The sequence below is a fragment of the Chlorocebus sabaeus genome, chromosome 24 (assembly GCF_047675955.1).
Source record: "Chlorocebus sabaeus isolate Y175 chromosome 24, mChlSab1.0.hap1, whole genome shotgun sequence".
Lineage (NCBI taxonomy): Eukaryota > Metazoa > Chordata > Mammalia > Primates > Cercopithecidae > Chlorocebus > Chlorocebus sabaeus.
Window position 1 is genome coordinate 66,961,228 of NC_132927.1, and position 17,572 is coordinate 66,978,799.

General features: G+C 45.4%; 1 protein-coding gene across 3 annotated transcripts in view; it reads right to left on the minus strand.

Annotated features, from left to right (window-relative positions):
* Positions 1-17,572, minus strand: part of TTC7B (tetratricopeptide repeat domain 7B) — a 271,311-nt gene that overhangs the window by 111,921 nt on the left and 141,818 nt on the right. For all 3 annotated transcript variants that reach the window (XM_037984383.2, XM_007987574.3, XM_037984385.2), the window contains exons 10-13: positions 7,215-7,298; positions 6,061-6,165; positions 3,568-3,685; positions 1,424-1,481 (exon numbers count right to left, since the gene is read on the minus strand). In XM_037984383.2, coding sequence (XP_037840311.1) covers positions 1,424-1,481; positions 3,568-3,685; positions 6,061-6,165; positions 7,215-7,298 — 365 coding nt within the window. The remainder of the gene's footprint in view (positions 1-1,423; positions 1,482-3,567; positions 3,686-6,060; positions 6,166-7,214; positions 7,299-17,572) is intronic.

A 17,572-nucleotide genomic window follows, 5' to 3' on the forward strand; every position in this document is an offset into this window, starting at 1 on the left:
GGAGCAGCTGTTACATAACATGAAGTTATACTGGCAGCTCAAGGCAGACCACCACTGTGGCTGTTTTTAGAGAGCCAGTAAGATGTGCTGATTTAAGAAAAGTGAAACAGATGTAATGACCACTTTCTTAAGCATCCATGTGTGGGTTCTACAAACTAGGACTGGAGAATTTAAATCTCCAAATCATTTGAAATGGAAATGCTTTCCACACTCCGTGCTGAAGAACATCAACAAAAGCTTAGCACAGAGACAGGAGATCTGTTTGCAGATGTCAGTTGGTACTTTTTATCATTACCCAGACTGGGGCTGGCAACCTGAAGTAGCTACCGGCAAGGCTGCTAGGAAACAGAAATGAGACGGAAGAGTTTCAGACTCACCGAAACCAGTGATCATGATTTCATGAAAAAAGGCACATGGACACCATGATAAATTGGTAGGCAGCCCCAGTTCTAAGGAAAGAGTCTAACAAAGCTTGTCAGGTATTAGGAAGGCCTCATGAAATGTTCATGTAAGTATCTAAGTTTCTAATACAGTTCTAAGAAATCAGTGTAACTCAGATATATTTAAAGTGACAGCATCAATACCAATTCTAGATTTCACATCATGGGGCTATGCTTCCAGATAATTTCATTTTTGTGATTATACCTGTAATGAGAATAAAATGAGGGCAATGTAGTATGGTGGGGCAGGAGAAACTGGGTTAGAGTCAGGAGACCCTGACCACATACTGACTTCAACAGCTGCGGGACCGGCAGCTCCTGTACCTCCTGTGCCTCAGTCCCTGACCTGCAAGGGACATATTGTCTGTCTGTCTTCCTTACTTGTGTGTGGTGAGCAACAAATTAAATAAGGGATGTGAAGGCACACTGTGACGCTCGAGCATTTTATAATGGCTAGGCCTTCTCCTAATTTCCTGAGAGACACAATGACAGAGAGAAGCACAAAGTGTTATGGAACAAGGTGGGGGCGGGGAGTTTGGGGCTCACCGTCTTCACTCAGTATTTCAGAGACTTCCTGAAATCGGCCTTCTCATTCCTTAACACAAAAACCTGCAGCTTGACATATTAAAAAAAAAAAAAAAAAAAAAAGCCAGAAAAGAATAATCTCTTCTCTAGATGATGACAAATGTCTTTAAAAGGACTCATCTCCCTCGGCATACAAAGTATCTGTCTTTTTCGAGCTGAAGTCACTTCATTAGGAATGAATAAAATGTGCCCAAATGGATAAACAGATTAAGAGTGCAGATTGATACAGCAACAAGTGACGTAGCAGGGTTTGCACGCTGTGTGTTCAGTGCTCAGGACGAAAGACTCTCAGGGGTAAAACACTGTTTACATAATCTTTATAAATATCTCTTCTTTTTATACTCATCATACTTTGGTGTCATTATGTACAGCGAGTGAAAAGATGAACTCCCACTCACCTCTGAAATGCAAGAAGCGCCTTTCTCTGTAGGACCTCCTGCATCCCTCGCAAAGAAGCTAAGAAAAGGGTTCAATTAGTCAGTGGCATGGGAGATCAGGGAGTTTCTGACAAATACAAAACCCATCACAAAACCTGTGCATTCAACTGGATGAAAAGCAGCAATGTCTGAGTGCCTATGTGCCCAGTCCTGCACCAGGCCCTGGAGAAGATAGCAAACAGAGCTACCCCCGAGTGCTCGCACGCATTGGGTGTGACTGTGGAACAATGCCAAGGGGGCAGTGTGAGTTGGGTGGTCACTCTTGGTACTCCCAGGCATATGGGGGCCATTTGCAAAAGACCAGTTGGGAACTCCAGAAGGAGCATGACTGCCCTCTCAAGTGCAGGCATGTAACTCAGGGGAACGACAAGCTCCATGAGGGTGGGGTGGGAGGGATGCAAGCACCAGCAGTGTTGATTTTGACAGCCTTCAGAGTCCCTTCTGCCACTGACAAGCTGCAGTACTGGGCTACCGACACTAGCTTGCTGCCTTGAAAGGCCAACTTGGTTCACACTGGGCAATGGCCAGGACTTTAACACCTTCAAGTGAACACAAGGGGTGGAGTAGACAAACCCAACACAGATCATGGAAAATTAGCTCAAAAGTGTGAGGCCACCTGGCTGTGAGTCAACACTTCTCCTGTGCAGAGCACGTGAGAAATGGCCCCTTAAGCCTGGCTAGGAATGAAAAAGGTGCTTTTTACTACGGCAAGAGAAAAAGTCCTGGAGGAAACTGTTTATGGTTGGAACTGCAAGAGGCCGTTACCTAACGCCTCCAACATGGCACCTCCCAGCCTGGCATGAGACTGAGAGCAGTGAAAGGCTGCCAGGGGGTCAATGTGGCTGGAGACCATGGCTAACGTAACTTAGAACAGCAGTGACCCAGCTAGAGAGAACCTCAAAAGGCCCTAACTGACCCATGAATGGAAGAGGAAGCCCCACAGGGTCAAGCAACTCTCTCAAAGTTGCAGGAGTAATGAGGGGTAGAGTCTGAACTAAGAATTTACATAGGTTAATATGTGGCATTAAATTTGCCCTTCACTCAAAGTCTACTATATCAAAAGCTATGTGCTGGGTATTGCCAATGTATCATATGTATATGGAACATTAGCAAGTAATCCATATTGAAAAGCAATTAATATGCAAAACTTCCCCAGGACCTTTGATATTTTAGGGCAGAGAAAAGAATTTGGAGTACTTTGTAAAATAAATTACAACAAAACCATAAAGAAAAAAAGGAAGTATTATAAAAGTCAGGATAGTATTTCCTCTTAAGGGAGAGAAGGGGGTTTGTGATTGGGAGGTGCACATGGAGGGCTCCCCAGGTGGCTGGCAAGGTTCTAGCTTCTGAGCAGGCTAACGGCTACAAGATATTTTGCCTTATACTAATTCAAATTCATTAAATTATCCATTTGTTTCTGAGATTTTTGTTTTGCATTTGTGTTACATTTAACAACAACATGATAAAAGAACAGTAATAGTTCAGGAAAAGTTTGTTAAACTTTCTGCAACTATCACTGAAAACTTAAGTATACAAGATTTTTTCTTAGCTAGAATCCCATCCATCAGAACTCTAAGCACATCCAAAATCACTGTTTCCAAGACCCCTAGGGGTCTTGTGAGCTGCTGCACTGCACATGTACGTATCTACAAATTAAAATGTGCAAATGGAGAAGGGGCATTTCCTGACCAGTCAAGGAAAGCTTCCTGGAAGTGTCTGGCCGACTCTTCCACATTCCTGTACCTAAGATCCAGCATCCCTTCACACAGGACAGCCCAGACCAAGTGGTAGGACAGGGGCAGGTGCAAGGCTGGGTGGGTGAATCATCCTGCAAAGCCCAGCGAGGTGCCCAGTGCACCACCAGCATAATGTACCTGAATATGAGGCTTGGGAGCCCTGGCACAGGGCCTTCCTCCCTGCCCTCCCATTCTCCCATGAGACCAAGCAAAGAAGACAGCAGCACAGGGGCCCCACCGAACAGCACAGCAGAATGCCCCAGCTTCTGCACCCTCCTGAGACAGAAGGGGACTGTGGGAATCCTGTAGTGTAGACTTAGGCAGTCCAGCCCTGCAGCTCAGCAGCCCTGGGGGTGGGATGTCTCTCACCGTCAGTGGCCTGCAGACTGTACGTGAGCCCCAGAGCTAAGTAGCCTTTGGCCTTGAACTCTGACGTTTTCTCTCCCACATCAACGACAGTTTTGGCAAACTTTTCAGCCTCTTCCAACTGAAAAATGAGACAAGTTAAAAACAACAACAACCTGCAGAATTTCTAACATGAGTTCCCATAAGCATCTGCTGCCAAAATTGGATTTCTGATGAGTCACTTTGAAAATGACTCCCATATCTCCCAATCCCACTCCGGTGGTTCTGTTTTCTTTCTTGAGCCTCTCTAATAGTTCGCAGGATTCCTATTTTGCTTTTTCTCTTTAAAGTTTTCCTTACTGCTTATTTGCCTTCTTTTCCAAAGTTGTTTTCATATTTGGTGGGGGTCTATCTTTTTTATCTTTATTTTTTACTGATTGGTTCTATAATGAAGTTGTGCTAGGTATTCAGAAGCTGAACTGAATATATTTGTAAAGAATAAAGTTCTTGGAATGTTTTATGTTTCAGCCTTTCTTTTTTTCCCCCCAGGATATAAAGAATACATTTAGGCTTGGATTCTCTTTGCCATGAACTGTTATAAATTTCAAAATTCCATCCACTTATTTTACAAACCTCAACACATGTACCTTGTGCCAGCAGATTCCAATGAGAAAATGTGCACCTGTAAACTACACCCACAATAAGACCTGGTGCACAATTCATTAGAGGCAAAAATAGTAAGATTTGTTCCTTCAAAGTATGGCAAACGTTGATGATATTGAGTTGGGTGATAAGACACTGGAGTTCATATACTCTTGAGTTTTGTGGTGTTTAGAAATTTTAATAATAAAAATGCAAGAAAAAAATATACAGAAAAGATTTGTTACTCATATATATATATATATATATATATATATATATATATATTTTTTTTTTTTTTTTAAAGAGGTCTGGCCGGGCGCGGGGGCTCACGCCTGGAATCCCAGCACTTTGGGAGGCCGAGGCGGGCGGATCACGAGGTCAGGAGATCGAGACCATCCTGGCTAACACGGTGAAACCCTGTCTCTACTAAAAACAGAAAAAATTAGCTGGGCGTGGTGGCGGGCGCCTGTAGTCCCAGCTACATGAGAGGCTGAGGCAGGAGAATGGAGTGAGCCGAGATTGCACCACTGCACTCCAGCCTGGGCAACAGAGCGAGACTCCGTCTCAAAAAAAAAGAGGTCTATTTAAGGCATTTCAAGATGTATATGTTACAGTAATAAATAAAGCCAGAGCTGGGAGGAGGGCAGTAGTCACTGCTGGGAACTGGCATGTTCCAAATGCAAAAGTTGTGTCCACTCCTCCGCCTGCCCACTCCTGGAGCGCCTGCGCCATCCCCTTGCTTGCTCACAGCCCCAAACTGTCAAATCCCACGTGACCACACTACGCCTTCACAGCTGTGCGTTTCAGGTGAGAGCCTGTGCTTTCAAAACATCTTTTCTACATTTTCCCAAGCAAAATGGAACTAAACTGGAACACTCTTCGCTAGGCTTACTTTTCTCCTACTGGGTGAGAATATGTGGGAAAAAACCAAAGAGCAAGGATATAAGGGTGAACAACCTGAGCTTGTAAGGCGCTTTGGTCTTTTTTGAGCAAATCATTTTTATTGCTAATGTTGACATGAAGTTAAAGAAAAGAAATTAGAACTCTATCGTATGTGGCAATTATCTATACCACCATCTCGGCAATTAGACTGAGTTTTCTATTTTCTACTCAAATGATGTATTTTTTGAGGTACTAGAATTGTTACAAATCAGGCTATTGCCAAATTCAAATTTGAACAAGAATATTTGAAGAAAAATGTGAATGTGAAGGAAGAGAAATGATGACAGTTGAATTTAACATATGAGCTGAAATTTAGGGTGACTCCTTGCTCTTTAGAAAGTCCCAGGCTCCCAGCCTAGGCAACAGAGTGAGACCCTGTCTCCTCAAAAAATACAAAAATTAGCCGGGTGCAGTGGAGCACACCTGTAGTCCCAGGTACTCAGAAGGCTGAGGTGAAAGGATGACTCGAGCCCAAAAGGTTGAGGCTGCAGTGAGCTATTGTGCACTCCAGCCCGGGTGACAGAGCAAGACCCTGTCTCAAAAGCAAAAACGAAAGCAAAAACAAACCAGGCTCAGCCAGGGATGCTAATTCAGTCACGTGTCTCTTCTCAGTCCCACATTGCTTGAATAAAGCAAGATGTATGGGAGTATGAATTATAGTTCTATCTTATTATCATTATTCCTGGAGCACAATCCCATAGGAAAAAACCCCTGGAGTACCCCAGAGTACTCCTCAGTCCTTGGGTGGGGTGGATGAGGCCTGAAGAGGCCAGGGGCCCAGGCCCAGGCTCCATGGCTCTACACGGTCTTGTATCTTGTCCTTGCGTAGCTGATGAATCACCCTCGCTTTCTCTCTGTGCCTCAACATGAAAAAAATGGGCAGGACTGGCCTGGAGTCCTCTGCAGGAGCAGGGAGGGGGGTGCCCTACTCACCCAGTGCAGGGAGCCCATGCAGAGCTTGGCAGCGAGGAGAGGGATGGTGGCGTCGTCCGGCTTCAGGCGGATACACTCTTTCAGCACCTTCACGGCACGGGCAGACTTGGCAAGAGAAGATTATTTCTGTGAAACTCAAAGCGTTTGACAGAACCGAATACGACAGCCTTCTCAGAGGGGGTTTTGGTCAGGGTGGCCTCCTCGTGGGCTTTTCCAACTTTAAACCCAAGCAAGCGGGGGCCTGGGGCATGTGAAAACCAGAGCCTGTGGCTTCTGAGGGACTGGGGAGTATGCTGGGTTAAAAGCCAGCAGGAATGCTTCCCTGGTGCCCCCTGAATTTCATCCCATACTTGTGTAGCTATCGGAAAATTAAGAAAAATGTAAAGATGGTGGAAGTGTGTTCCTATAAAAGATAAAAATCCAGTTGAAGGCACAGAATACTAAATTTCTGAATTCACTTAGCTCAAATAATCTTCTATCTCAGGCTTCATTCGCTAAATGGCCCAAATTAACATTCGCTAAATGGCCCAAATTAAGCTATTGTATTAAGAAAAACAATAGCTACCACCTCTGTTGAGTGTATACACAGCAAGGAACGTACCTCTAAACACCTACGGCGTAGCGTAGCATCTCATTCCCCTGATAACACACCTACGGAATGGGTGCTGTTCACTCCATTCAACCGAGGAAACTGAGCTACTCAGTAACTTGCCTGGGTCACTCAGCTGGGAGAGCAGCACCAACCTTCCATCCTGCCGTTGGACTCCCTCAGCCCACATTTTCATTCAGTATCATGCACTGACTAATATAACACATTGCTTAAGATAACCAATAGGTTTCCCTCCAGGAAATAGCTTAACTCTCGGTTGAGTGTAAAAAATTAGCTCTAGTTTAAGCCATGCCCGTGACACCTGATGAAGTCACAATGACTAGAAAGAGACAAATATTTCAGAATTTTTCTTCTCAGTGATAAGTCCATCTTGGCTTCCCAGACGATTAAATCTGATTGTTCACTGAGAATGGACCAGGATAGTTTCCCAGAGCAGCTCGAAAGACTTCCATAAAGTCTATCATTCCGTGCAATTCAATGACATTAATCTCTTTGGCCTTAATAGGATAGGCATAAAAAACTGCCCATCACAAAGGGGACTCACTTTTCCAGCAGCCATCAGGGACAGAGCAAACTGGTACCACAGGTGGAACTCCTCAAAGGCAAACTTCATGGCTCTTTCTAGGCACTGGGTGGGAAAGAAAAACAAAGCAGACATCTGAGAATCGCTGGCGCCGCAACTGCACAAGCGTGAGTTGGTGTCCATGCACGCTAAGGTAAGTCCCATCAAATCTGCTTCCCTGGAAAGCTTAAAACATAATCCTCCACCAAAGGGCTCCTACAGAGTACCCACACAGGATAATGCACCATGCCGGTGGCCAGGACAACCCACAATTGACCAAAGTTGTGACAATCCCTGCCCTTAAGTAGCTTTGTATCTGGCACAGAAAAAGAGGCAAATACATCAACAACACAAATACAAAGCCAAACTCAGGAGTGCCCCAAGGGCGAGAAACAGGACTGTGGTGAAGTGATCCCAGGAATCAGGAATGGCATCAAGGAGAACAGAAACTGAGCTGGGCCTTCCCCAGCCCAGCCCCACTATGAGAAACCATCAAAGACAGAAACCACAACTTCTTTATCTTCTCAGTACTGGTGCATTGCCTGCCGTGGTGAGTAATCTACAAACGGACTTCCCTCTCAGTCAGCGAGGAGCCTCTGGTCCCTGCACAGGGTGACATGATGACGTTAGAGCTTTAGGAAGATCGTGGGGGACTGGGGTGAGTGGGGTGAGGAGGAAGACCTTGACGGAGGCAGGCCAGGAACAAAGTGGACAGAATGATCCAGGGGCTTCAGAATCAAGAAATGTGTCAGATCAGCAAGGATGGGTCACCTGTGGAAGCATGTGGGGACTGGGGAGGCATAGGAGGTGCCCGAAGTTTCTGGCCTGCATACCTGGGGGAAAATCCATGCCACAGAAGGCCCTTGTGTATGCACGAGTGTGAGTGAGTGTGTGTGTTTGAGAGAGGGGGAGAGAAGGGGAGGTTTTCGTGGTTTTTTTGTTTTGTTTTGTTTTAGGAGAAAGGGAGAATGGGCAAGGAAGTTGTCATGAACGAGTTTGGCATGGGAAATACTGAGTTCGAGGCATCATGAGGTAATTTACCAGAGACATTCTGGGACCTCAAGAGAAAGATCTAACGAAGCCAAACATTTGAGAAAAGAGCTGAAGTTACTGGAAGAGATCAGATCAGTCCAGACGAGTATTCAGAGAGAAGGCAGCAGGGCCAGACTGCGGAAAGGGAGAGCAAAAGGATCTGGAAAGGAGGGCAAAGAAGGGAGCTGGGACAGCAGTGTCATGACACAGAGAGGGCCCCGGGAAGGGGCCAATGGGGCCAGCGGCAACAGAGGCCAAGAAACCACCCGAATCAACTGGGTAACAAGCTCTGCAAGTGTGGCTTTGGGGGACATGGGAGGAGAACATAGGCCATGGGGACCAATAAGCAAAGAAAAGACGGAGATGAGGCATGAAGGAGGGATGTGTGGGGTGAAGAAGGGCTCTTCATCTATGTGCTTAATTTTTCATAGAGGCAACTCAAGCCTCTCGCTACCATGAGCAGAACGAGCATGCAGATTGAAAACCCTGGGGAGATAAATTAGGTCCCAGAAGACTAGAGGGAGCCAGGTCCCTGGAACAAATGTATTCCTGCTGAGAGGCCTTCTCTTAGGGAGGCAAGATCCTCCAGACAAGGAGGAGAGAATGGCAGGCCCTGTCGGGCCCAGCCAGTTTTCTCTGTAAAGATGGAATGAGGTGGGTGCTAGGAGGAAAAGAAAAGAATAGTGGCAGGAGGTTTTAAAAAGAACAGAGGCGGCTGGGCGCAGTGGCTCACACCTGTAATCCCAGCACTTAGGGAGGCTGAGGCAAGAGGATCACTGGAGGCCAGCAGTTCGAGACGAGCTGAGGCAACATAGCGAGACCCCGTCTCTACAAAAAAAGTAAAAAAAATTAGCTGGGTGTGGTAGTGCACACCTGTAGTCCCAGTTACTCAAGAGGCTGAGGAGGCAGAATAGCTTGAGCCCAGGAGGCCGAGGCTGCAGCGAGCTGTGATCGCACCACTGCACTCCAGCCTGGGCAACAGAGCAAGATGACCCTGTCAAAAAGAAGAAAAGAAAAGAAAGGCAGATAAAGAAAAACAACGCAAAAAATAGAAAAAGGTTTAAACAACAACGAAAGCCCCTTCCACCAAAGGGGACAGAAGGCTCACAGCAGGGTCAGCTCAGAGACTGGTGCAAGCACGTGGTGGAGCCTACACCACTGTGTTGCCACCTTCTTTCGTGCTGCTAGGTGGCCAGTGCAGGAGCAGAGGAAAATGATGGGATGCTCAGGATTCATGGACAGTCAAGGAGGGAGGGCAGGGAGCTGGGGACCTGGAGACAAGGAGCTGCAGTGAACGTGATAAAAGGGTAAAGGTAAAGTGAGGTGGTGGGAGAGGAGAGAAAAGAGTTCTAGAATTTTAAATGGCATATACAGAGGTCACACAGTAAATATCATGCTAGTTGGTTTACTGTGAAACGCTGTTCTGACAAAAACATATTCTATTTAAAAGTAAAGTACTAAGCATTAATAAGCACCTAGTGCTTGGCGATGGCATAGGATGGGCATCTGAAGACCTTAAGCAAGGTGAACATGGGCAATGTGTTCAACTCATGGCTGGCTGTGGGCCTCATCCTACGCCATGAGACATTGGCAGGAGGGGCTGGGTGAGGCCTCCAGGAGAGTCCTTTAAAAGCAGGGCATTCTCTGCCAGCACCCACTTTGCCCTCAGCCCTGCCCCTTCAAAGCCGGAAGTAGAGTGGCCAGGAACACTGAGCAGAAAGAAAGTGTGTGGCCCTGATGCCAAGAGGTGCTGCAGCTACTGCACCAGCCTCTCACAGGCTTCTTGTAGGGTGAACCAAATAAACTCCGCTTTGGCTAAGCCACTGCATGCTGGTTTTGTTAATTACATCTGAATACACTCCTCACTAGTGCGGACACCAAGCGGCAGACCTGGAATCTGAACCTGAACCCAGGGCCCTCTTAGCTGCTTTGCTGTACTGAGGAAGGTGTCACTGTGCCTTTAAGGAGCACAGCGGGAAGGGAGAAATGAAAGCAGCACGCTGAGATCAAGTAGGCAAGACAGCGTGGCGGGAGAGACCTAACCCCGGTCTAGGAGGAACGGGCTGGGACTAAGTGGGGGAGGGCAAGTGTGATGGAGGATGCTAAGCAGTGAAAAGTCAGCAGTGCCTAGAAACTGACTTGGGGATGGGAATGAGGGATGATGGAGGAGGAGGAGATGAGAATGATCACAGTGGCTGAAATGAGGCACCGGGAGCCGGTATGTGGAGAGACGGTAGATAATAAAAAATGAGGATCGTTCTAACAGCCCTACTCAACCAATACGTTGCAATATCACCACTAAGTACTTAAATATACTTAGTAAGTACTTAAACACTAAGTACTTAAACATTTAAATGTTTAAATGGTTTTTTGTCCTCCTTTTGCTAAGAGGAATGATAAATATCAACTGTTCTCCTGATCAACAAAAGGAGCTCGGCAGCTGAAACAGTGTGTTCTGAATCTAAAAGCTAGATGCTATAAATAAGTGTGCCCCCTTCTTTTCTTGCATGCCAAAGGCTAACAGTCTCATTAAACTCTGTGAAGCACATTCACCGGAGGCCTAATTGGTACAGAGCTGCGTTCCAGGTGCTACAGAAAAGAAAAACAGCCCCAGTCCTCATCGGAAGTAGAATCACGGGATCCTGTGGCTGGCAGATCACGTGGGGAGCATCTAGTTGAAGCCCCCAAAGGAGAGGGCACTTGTCATTCTGGCTGCCTGTTACTTCAAATCTCTTCTGGTTTTGGCGGCGGGGAAGAGCAGGCACTCCCAAAAAGACAAGCGATAGAAACGTGACACACGCGTGGCGTGCAGACAGCCAATCGCATGCTCCTGCCAGCCTCTGAATCTGCAGGTAGGGAGGCAGGGAAGGGCCCTCTGGAACTCGTTCCAAGCGTTCCAAGTGTTCTAAGCGTCCTGAGTGAGCTGGGGCCTCCCAAATTGGGGCAGGGCCTTTGTCTCCCTGAATCTGTTCCAGTCTCTTCTTCAGCCTCTGGTGGAACTGGTGAGCTTAGCAGTGCAGATGGATAAGTTCCTTTTCTGCTTAACAAGTCCGGTTCCGTCACCTACAGCCAAGGCCCTGACAGTATGCCCAATCAAACGCTTCAGGCTCCTCCTGTAACAATCCCTACCTTCCAGCCCCCAACAAGTTGTACAGCTGCCTGAGAACCCTTCAGAATAGGGAGTACACAACCTGAATGGCAGCTAGGAATACAGAATCAAGGTGCACAACAGATTGGGTGTGTGAATTCGGGCAAGCAATTAACCACTGTGTGCCTAGATTCCTCACTGTAAAATGGGAAATATGACAGTGATTAATGTAGAGAGTTACTAAGTTAGTTACTACATACAATGCCACAGGAAATAGCACCTCACAAACAGGCTAGTGAGTGCTAAACAAAGGTTAGCTATCATTCCTTTTTAAAAATTTTAACATTCTTATATTAGGAATGGAAATACAACAAATTGTATCATACCTATCACTTTACCCAGATTCAATGTACGAAAACTCAGATTTACAATGCATTACATCAGAAATAAATATCTTTACAAAATGTTTACAAAACTTTACGAAATGTTTCCTCATTTTAGAAAAGGATTCAATCTGAGACCCTGGAGATTAGGGCACAACTTTAGAGAACTGGACCAGAATGTGTGCTTATTCTTCATTTCTTTAACAAGTGTGGTAACACTTACCCTGTAGCCAGGCACTATTTTAATTTCTTTACAAGCATTGCCTCATTGGGTAATCCTAAGGACCCTGCAAAGTACAAGGCAGGTCCCTTTATCACCGTCCATTTGCAGGTGAAGAAACAGGTGCAGAAGTGTTAAGGGAGTACACGGGCCTCTGAGTCGGTGGTGGAGCCAGATGGGAGTGAAGTGGTCTGGTTCCAGAGACTAAGCTCTTCACCACAACACTACTGCCTCTGAAACTTTAATTACATCGCGCCACTCACACTTCACTTATCAGGCCCACTCATGCTGCAGAAAGCAAAGGACAGCTAAATAAAAGGCCCCTAAAAAGGCCACGTACTTCTTGAACTATTTCGGAGACTCAGCAATATTTTTTTTTTTTGCTGCTAATGGGGACCCTTGCTTGAGGCTACTAAGTACGGAGACCTTTCCAGCTAGTAGAAGTGTCAATCAACTTTATTGATCCCACGATATCCACCAGCACCACGACAGCCAGTGGTGCCACATCTCCAGCCCGTCGCAAAGTTCTCAACCAACAAAGATTACACGAGTCCTGTGTTTCCTCTACAGGTAGCACCTCTCTCAGTTCCCTCCTAGTTTGGACCTCTTTCTCATAATGATAACAACCCACCTCCCATAACAAGCCAAGAGGGTGTCCTAAAGAGAGTTAGGAAATCTGGGTCAATTGCAAATTAGCCCTCCACCCCAATTCAAAAGGGTGTGAGCTCTGGCATCACAGCCGATGGTGCTGCCTGCCAGTGGGCTCTTGGCATCTTATGAGATACAGTGATGGCACGCCAGCTTTGGAAAACTGCCCAGACAGCTTCAGATGCTCCTGAAATGCTGATGCCAAGCATGCTGCCTGGATATATAACATGTCCTCCCCTATGTTTCCGTAAACATGAAGATTACATAAACCCCTAAGCAGTTCAGGTCAACCATACCTCAACTACAAAAGAAGACTCCCTGCCAAAAAAATACACCCATGGTAAAAAGGAATGTGGGTTGTCACTGGGAGCATATGCTATCCACAACCCTTGCCCCTTAGGCTGTTTGCTCATCCCAGTTCTGTTTGCCTATCCCTTTTTAAGAACCCTATCATATGTGTATGTGACAGAGTAAAAAATTGCAGTTTTAATGTTGTGGGGAGATGGAGAACATAAAATAAAAGCATTCACATTTTTTATTTTTTAAATATTTATTTATTTGCTCATTTATTTATTTTGAGACAGGGTCTTGCTCTGTCTCCCAGACTGGAGTGTAGTGGCACAATCTCAGCTCAGTGCAACCTCTGCCTCCTGGGTTCAAGTCATTCTCCTGCCTCAGCCTCCCGAGTAGCTGAGATTACAAGTGCCTGCCACCACACCTGGCTAATTTTTTGTATTTTTAGTAGAGACGAGGTTTCACCATGTTGGCCAGGCTGGTCTTGAACTCCTGACCTCAGGTGATCTGCCTACCTCAGCCTCCCAAAGTGCTGGGATTACAGGCTTGAGCCACCATACCCAGCTGCATTCACATTTTAATGATGGTTCCAGTGAAAAAGATGCATTGATGAAAATGGACTTTTCTGAAGATGGCAGGTGTTCTGTGCATGGGGGACATATAAAAGAGTGCTTTAATCACCCAAGCCCAGCATACAGGGCGTGAGGACAAACAGAACAGTCACATAGTGAAGGCACTGGCTCTGGGGCCAGGCTGCCTATCTCAATTCAAGCTCCTCCCTCCCAGCCATGGGTTTGTAATGGGGGTTAAATGCAGAAATACATGTGAAATGCTCAAAAGAGTGTCTGGCCCGCATTGAAAGCTATCGATAGGCTGGCTTTTATGAAACAAAGCAAGAGCAGATCTTCAGGGTTCTGAAGGGCGGATGAAGGGGATAATGAGAACCCCTGGGAATGAGGGTGGGCACACCAGTGGACAGCAAAGGCAGTGTGAATAGGAGTCTTTGAGTGGCACGAGCTAGATTCTGGCCCCTTTTCCACTTCGGGAGTCCAGCGGAGGGATGGCAGGGTGGGCCCAGGAAGGGAAGTGGGGCCGGTCCAGAGCTGCAGATCCCTGAGTCACCCATGCAAAACAGCAGGTGACATCTCCAAATCACCTCCCTCACAAGAAAAGAAGATGGATTTGGCAGTGGTATTATTTCTACCAGGAAAGATAGACCCATTCGCTGTAATCACATGACTGCCACCTCTCTAATCCCAGATAGCATTCATGTAATACCATGAATATTTGGTAGAACAATAATTAGACTCTAAATGGCATCCTAATCATTTAAGTGCGAGTTAAAATGTCATTTGCAAAAATGGTTCCTTTTGGTAACAAGAGCTTATGCCTTTCCAGTCCCTTTTTCTGGCTTTTCATAAATCAGCCATCTTTGAGGGGCTCCAGGAACGAGAAGCTTTTCTGGCATCAGAAAGGGATTTAGCAATTACCTCCCTAGTACATAAAGCCCAATTACACAAACAGGGTGTGCAGCAGCGACAGCTGTACAGTACCACAAGCGCAGCAAAGCCAAAGTCTATTTTTGGAATTCAAGGGTAAGATTCTGCATCCAAATCCCACTGGGGAGTGGGCAGAAATAAAATAATCAGACACCCCTCAAATTTAGCCTGAAGTGTACGTCCAAAATTCATCACTATTAAAAGACAACAAATAGCAGAGTGAACTGCCATCATGATTTACCTCATAGACAGGTCAGCCATATCCTAAAAGTTCTTATGACATAGATCCTTCAGTTCATCAGGGAGACTTTCTCTTCCACATTGTGTATACTTCACGAGTCAGTTAATCAGATTCCTTGAAGTTGTGTAACTGATTGTTTTTAAACATGATATATACAAAATATTTCACTTCCTTAACTTTTAGCAATAAAAAACTCTGCAAGCTATTCAAACATTTTGGGCCATCGTCTTAGATCCACAGACTGACAGAGTCACAGAGCAATTTGAGGCCTTTGAGATTATCTGATCCCATTCTTACTTTATGGATATGGAAACTGAGACCCAGAGAGGAGACAGGAGCTCCCCAGGGCTGCACACAGTGGCACACCTAGAGTAAGAGCCAAGGTCTCACGATCCTCGACTCCTAAACTTTTTATTGTTGTTAGATAGAGTTTTGCTCTTGTTGCCTAGGCTAGAGTGCAATGGCGTGATCTCAGCCCACTGCAACCTCTACTTCCTGGGTTCAAGTGATTCTCCTGCCTCAGCCTCCCAAGTAGCTGGGATTGCAGGCGTGCACCACCATACCTGGCTAATTTTGCATTTTTAGTAGAGACATGGTTTCACTATGTTGACTGGGCTGGTCTCAACCTCCTGACCTCAGGTGATATGCCCGCCTTGGCCTCCCAAAGTGCTCAGATTACAGGTGTGAGCCACCGCGCCGGCACTCCTAAATTAACTAAAAATGAAAGTACAAATTAAAATGGAGTTTGAGAGGTCTATCTGCAGGAGCCTGGGTCCAGGAAAAGCTTCTCAAAGGCATACTTATGGGACTCTCAGCTACAAATGAAAGTCCCCCTCCTCGCCCCAAGTTTGGAGAAAACATAGACATCAAAACTTGCTCAAGTTATCTCTCCTTATATTGGAAATAAAGCAAATGTATCCATGCCCCACCCCTTCCCATTTCTCTTTTTGCTTTAAAACAGCAATACTGCTCCAAGCAGGGAAGTCTCAGAGTTTTATTGCTTTGGCAAACACTTAAAGGATATCATTGCCTCTGGCCACGGTAAGAGGAGTAGAGTGGGTTGTTTTCAAAGGTCACAGACTTTATTATAGAATTTGAATGCTGGATGCAGTTTTCTGGCATGCTCTCCTCTCAACTCTACAAATCAAGTAGACCAAGCTTGCACATTGAGTAAAGGGTCTCCACGGTCCTACTCAAACACTACTCCATCCGCTGCTTTGCCAGTGTAGCTGTTCCTTGCAAAATGTACTGAATTCACAAAATGGGCATTCCATTCCTCCTGTCTCCTCAATTGCCTCACACCTTTGGTCTTTTCAGTCTCTCTTCCCTGGCTTGGGGCACCAGGTTTTAACCCTTCAACCATGGCTGCCGCTTAGCCCATGCCAGGACTAAGGGAGGAAGTAAGGAGTTGAAAATGTGGCAGCCTGGCACACACCATGTACAAAATAGCAGCACAGTAAATGCTCGGATGAAGGCTGGACAGAGAATTGGGATCCATTCTTTCGGAGGTCCTTTAAGGAGGGCCGCAGCAAACATGGAGGCAGGGAGGAGTACTGGAATTACCAAGACTGGAGACGATGACATAGCAGAAAGGACTGAAGCAGGGTCACTGAGCTATGGCCTGAGGGCCCAATGTGACCTACTGCTTGTTTCTAGAGTCCAAAAGTTAAGAATTGTACTTATAGCTGAATGTTCACCATCAATTTGGTGAGAGGGGTTATTAACTTTAAACTCAAATTAAGCAAGATGTTATCCCCTACTCCCACAAACAACCCCATTCTTCTCATTCATGAATCTATGTTACAAACATTGTACTCATTATATTTTGAGTTTCATTGATTAAAATTTTGTGGAAATTTGTTTTCTCTCTTGTTATACCTACATGCTATTCTTGATTTTGTCTCTTAGCCTTTGAAGCCTAAAATATTTAGCATCTGGCCCTTTAATTTGCTGACCCTTGTTCTAAAGGAACCAACCGGGGGCACTTTAGGTTGAAGGAAGAAAGACAATATGACAATTGTCTTCAAAATTTGGTGGACTCTAAAGGGAAAAGGAGTCATCCATTACCAGGGCATCTTTACTATGGAACATTCTCCCACCCTATGAAGAAAGGAGCAGATCTAGACACATGGATCTGCTACAATCTTCAGGATAGATCACTGGCTGGATAAAACATAGATTTTATGTCCTGTGGCATGCTACTTTTGCATTGAATGGGGACATGCACATATGCATAGTGGCCTATGGATTTATAGTCAGTCTTTAGGAGTATACACAAGTAACTTCCTCTTCATGTTCCCCTTGGCTCTGTTGTAACACTTCCCTTGTGCATACATTACCTGCTCAAAATAGATAATAAGACCAACCAAAAAAAAAAAAAAAAATTGGTAGACTGTCAGTGAGGTGGGGCTGGACTTGCCCTATTGCTCCAAAAAAACCGAATAGATAGAAATTACAAGGAGACTCATTTGAGATCAATCCTTTCTAATAACCACAGAGGAATCGAATGATATATATTACTCATCAATTGCTGTGCTGGCTACATTATAGTCATTATCTTACTGAGCTTCCTAACAGTCTCTTATGTAGGAGCTCAGAGGGGCCAGTATCTTTCTCAAAGTCTCACAGCTAGGAAAGGGCAGAGCCAGAATTTGAACACAGATCTCCCTGACTCCAGGGCTGAATTTTTTTACTATACAGTGGGTACTTCCCTATATAAGGGTCAAGGATCATCTGCCAGAGTTATTATTTCATACAAAGGAGATTTTTAAATTAGAAAGCAGATTATTAATACCACCAATAATAATAGTAACATGCACTTTTTACAGTAACATACATTATCTCCTTAATCCTCATAATAACATTCCAAGGTAGATCTTATTATTATCTATGTTTTCCATATAAGGGGACAGGTTCAGAGAGGTAATGGAATCTG